The 4,783-nt window shown below is 36.5% G+C and overlaps 1 protein-coding gene across 1 annotated transcript in view; it reads right to left on the reverse strand.

Annotated features, from left to right (window-relative positions):
• Positions 1-3,236, reverse strand: part of LOC107096291 (extracellular matrix protein 1-like) — a 10,296-nt gene extending 7,060 nt beyond the window's left edge. The window contains exons 1-2 of the mRNA XM_015392886.1: positions 3,001-3,236; positions 2,606-2,662 (exon numbers count right to left, since the gene is read on the reverse strand). Coding sequence (XP_015248372.1) covers positions 2,606-2,662; positions 3,001-3,070 — 127 coding nt within the window. The 5' untranslated portion in view covers positions 3,071-3,236. The remainder of the gene's footprint in view (positions 1-2,605; positions 2,663-3,000) is intronic.
• Between the last annotated feature and the right edge of the window lie 1,547 nt (positions 3,237-4,783).

A 4,783-nucleotide genomic window follows, 5' to 3' on the forward strand; every position in this document is an offset into this window, starting at 1 on the left:
AATGTTTTGACACAGTTCAAAAAGTACAGTTGTTCACAAAACAAATATATGAACTAAAATCCTAATCTTCAATCTGAAGCCTTTAAAAGCTTCTTAAAGAAACAATAGTCTGGAAAGACATGTAATTCTCGCTGCCCTGATAGCTGATCTAATTGCTCACTTCACTCACCTGCCTAACCCTCCCCGTTCACTAATTATCACTCATTGTATCCACCTGCTCCTGCTGCTTATATCCGATATGCACAGCTATCTGGGCCAGATCACGGTTTGAGTTTTGTTTGTGTTTGAAATATTTGCGTTTTTCACTAGTTAATGTTTTCGTTCTTAGGGGACAGTGGTTAGAGAGGGTTGTTTACTGTAGTCTTGCTGTTTCCTGATTGTGTCCTGGCTCTTCTCCGGTGAGCGTACCCTGTTCCTGTTTTGGCTCAGTGGAAGGAGCTACTTTAAAGTTCTGCAGGTTTCCTGGTGTTGTGTCATGTTTCTGCCTCTCAACCGCGGAGCCGCATCTTGATGGCAGTCCATTGGCAGGATCCTGCCTTTCTCGAGAGGATGGACTGAACGGTTTAACCAGGTAAGGGACTCATACAGATAAGCATCTTCTATCAGATTATTGTGGTCACTTACCTGTGTTTATCCCTAGACCCAAGTGCTAGTGATGGGTGGTGCCCCGCCTCCCCCTTTCTGTCTCGCCTTGAATATTGGGTACTACATTCTGAGGCTCATTACAAGATAAATCTTTAAGCCATTAGATACTGTAGGGCTTGCCATTATAGCTGCCTAGATGTATAAGTCAAGAATCTCATATAACTTGTTTTATTGTTATTTGTAGTCATGATTATCAAGTGTGGATGAACTTTTTAAATATTTTATGTTTTTTTAATGAAGTTTTAAAATTACTTTCAAATGAATACGTTTTTTCCTATAAATTCAAGTCAGATGATAAAAGGGTTTTGTGAACATATAGATCGGTAAATTAGTCTATTTGTTATTACTCTACAAACATTTATTTTCATGTTTCCTTGATTTAAATGTTTCGCACACTACAATAGTTTAGTCTATCAAACTTTACTCTTTCGCTTGAGCTGGTATTTAAATGTATTTATTGGAAAATTAGACATGACTTTAGATGAGTTGGTCAGAAAAACACTTTATTTACGGTTCACTCTTATAAAACTTTATCCCCAGGGGTTTTTCTTTAAAATAGATTATACTGATGATACAATATATTATATCCTCTGCCTGCATTATCAAACTGTTATTTAGGGAACTAATGTTAGGTCCCTAGATGAGCAAAAAAGCTCAAACAATTAGACAGGGTGGTACTGAGGTGATCTTATCTACAAGTTGGCTTTTATGTCAAGCCCTGCTTGTACAGGAGTATCTACATAAATCAGAATATCCTCTGAAACACATTGATTTCTGTATTTCAGTTCAAAAAGCTTAACTCCTACATCAAACAGAATTGTTCCACAAAAACTGAAATATTGTAAATGTCTTAATGTGTCTATTTCAATGGTTATGGCTTACAGCAAATAAACCCCCAACCTTAGGTTTCTTAAATAATTAAGACCGTTGCAAAAGATATACAGATATATATGTAAATCTTTTTTTTTTTCCCTGTACAACGCAATTGTAGTATACACCTTCTAAAAGTGAGATGAGAAAGAAATTCCTAAAGGAGCTGCCCACTTTTGGGTTTGATCCAAACAAATTGATAGGAATCTGAGAAAGGAAAATTGTTGTTGGGGAAAAAGTGCACAAGCAACATCACAACTGTGGGGTGGTGAAAGTTATGGACTTCTGGAGACAGGAGAAACCATCCACAGACATATGACATATAGTATGATTTCTGCATCCCTTGCCACTCCTGTACCAGAGACACAATCAAAGGGGTCTCTATGGGGCTCAGATCACAGATAACAGCACTGGTTCTCATTGGTACAAAGTAGGGCTGCAACCAAAAATTATTTTTCTGATCGATTAATTTTAAAAAATATTTTTTGATTAATAATCAGGTAGCCAAAGATTTTTTTTACATTTTTATCTTAAATTGAAATTTTTTTTTTACAATCTAGGTATAATTACTCTTCTCAGTAGGTTGCTATGTCAGCTAAAGGCATATTTTAGATTCTCTATAAAACAGTAAATGATTAATTGATTAATACATTGTTAGACAATTATTTTTAATAATATACTGTATTAATTGTGATTAGTCACAGCATTTGCTTGTGTTGGCCCACTTTATCAAGTCCAAAGTGCACTAAACTGTCTACCAAGACATTTTAGGACCTTCCATGCTTACATTTACTTAAAAAAAACAAAACAAACAAAAAAAACTTAAAGGACATGTAGATTTGACCATGGCATCACTGCGTGCTTGGCCATCTGACCTGAAAACTGACCTGAACTGAAAGAATCATTGGAGTATTGTCATAAGGGATAGAAGATGCAGAGCTTCCAGAGCACACCAGCCCTACCTAAATACACACTGCTTTTATTTATTGGCCAATGCAACATCCACCCTTATTAGGTTTGCGTCAGCTGTGAGTCATAGAAACAGACAACAGAAATAAATCCCCACAAACATCACCACCATGAGACCCACCTTGACCTTGGAAGGGATGGGATATGGTGGACTCACTCTGAACGCAAGTTTGCGCATCTGGAAAACAATAAACAGAATAAATAAAATAAAAATGACGCAGCATGACCTGAGATTTGTTACTGTAGAGGCTGCATTTACTTTACCGATGAAAACACATTGAAAAAGAGCATCAGAGAAAAAAAAGATATTTTTTTCATAGATTTGTTAGTGTTTTTCTTTAAAAAAAACACACACACACACACAAAAAAAAACATTTAAACGTCCTATTTACTGTATAGCTGATCCGATATAAACATTTAGCAGCTATGACGAACATACATGGAGCACTGCCCAAACAACAACAACTCTAAGAAAGGTTGTTGTTTTTTTTAAATCAGCAAACCAAACAAACTAACCTTTGCAAGCTGAGCTCAGTACTAAGAGCGACGCAACAGCGGCGCTCACCAAAGCCGCGGAGGAGCTCATGTTTGTGATCCGTCCTCTGGTATAATGTCTGCTGGTATGTGCTGGACAGAGGAATTTAGTGACCCAGTTATTATATCAGATCAGTTGCCGCCCAGGAAAACACGCACAGACCGGCCCGGTAATTGGTCAAACAGAAACCACTGGGTCTGTCTGATAGCTCACCCTGCAGGCAATCACAGCAATGCTTTCATGGATGAGGGAGCAGAGGCGGAGTGAGGGAAGGAGGGAAGTTTTTTAACATGACTCATAAGGAATCAGCTCAAATCCAGGATTCAAGTTGGTTTGAAACAGAGAAGACGTTTTGCATGTCTGAACCTGTTTCTTTAACCTTTGCTTGAATTAGTCTGCTTATTAAATTACTTTCACTTAACTCCAAACACTTCAAAACACACTTCTTCCATGTAGCCTACTCTTAAAATAAGTGCATTTTTCTTGAATTGAGGACGTAAGTTAGACATTCTGCCAATGAAACGAGACAATTTATACTTGAAATAAGAAAAAAGAACTGCATTGTCTTATTTTAAGTGCATATTATCTAATTAACTTATTCCAAGAGCAAAAAATACTAATTCCATTGGCGAACAATCTTATTTTCCTGCTCAAATTAAGAGTAAATTCACTTTATTTTGAGACATTTTCACTTATTTCTAGATCATTTTTGCAGTGTATGACATTGAGAATTGTAGACCTCCTTAAAGTTCAACATCTGCATAACTAAATTTGAGACATAGACAACATTTATTGTCATTTTGTAGACACAGGGTGTCTGCAAAACGAAATTTTGTTTTGTATAGCTCTCATGACATTTCCATTTTTAAAGGATCAGCAGTGATCAAATGTAAACATCGCTGGAGAAAAAAAATGGTGCAAAAAAGCGCATTGATATCATCAGTTTGATGCAGGGTGTTTGACATAATCTAGAGTCTAAACAGTTCAGTTGTCTGATGGCGGAAGAGAAGAAGCTGTTTGGGAATCTGCTGGCCCTGCATCGAATGCTACGCAGCATATTCCCATAGGGCAGCAGGGAGAACAGTCCTCTAAATGTGACACCTGCATCTTTTCTAACAGTTATAGCTGTATCTAACAGCACTAGGATGTTTTGATAAGTTGAGTTCTAGAGATTAATGAAGCTTGATGTGAAGCCCCAGAAAGAAACCTAAATGTCCTGTGAAGATGAAGATGATGGCTGAAAGCATTATGATAGTGTCATTATCTACAGTGAAACAAGTCCTGTATTAACATGGGCTGAATGGCCACTCAGAAAGGAAGAAGCAATTACTCTGAAACCACTGTTAATAGCCAGATGTTATGATCTATAGGGTTTGATTTAAGTTATACCTTGTTTGTGTATGGGTCTTTTTTTTTCATTGTGTTTTATTCTCATTAAGATCTTTTCATATAATTCCCTTGTGACAATTTACTTAATATTTCGCATTTTGGGGTTAGATTGTTTTTAGTATTGATTCTTCCTCTTTCTGTTATTGGATCCTTTTCTGCTCTTCTTATGACAATTCCATGTTAAATTTATAATGCATTTAATTTGCTCTCAAAGTCAAAATTGACAACTTCTAAGTAGGGAATTTTACTGTAAAAATCAGGGCATAATGACCACCATTCTTGTTGAATCAACTATTTTCTGCATATTTAAAACACTTGATTACAATTTGTAAATTCACACTAGGACGTCTACCCATCCATCCGTTTTCTCCTGCT

This window comes from Cyprinodon variegatus, unplaced genomic scaffold, assembly GCF_000732505.1.
Source record: "Cyprinodon variegatus isolate N-32 unplaced genomic scaffold, C_variegatus-1.0 Scaffold613, whole genome shotgun sequence".
NCBI classification, from domain to species: domain Eukaryota; kingdom Metazoa; phylum Chordata; class Actinopteri; order Cyprinodontiformes; family Cyprinodontidae; genus Cyprinodon; species Cyprinodon variegatus.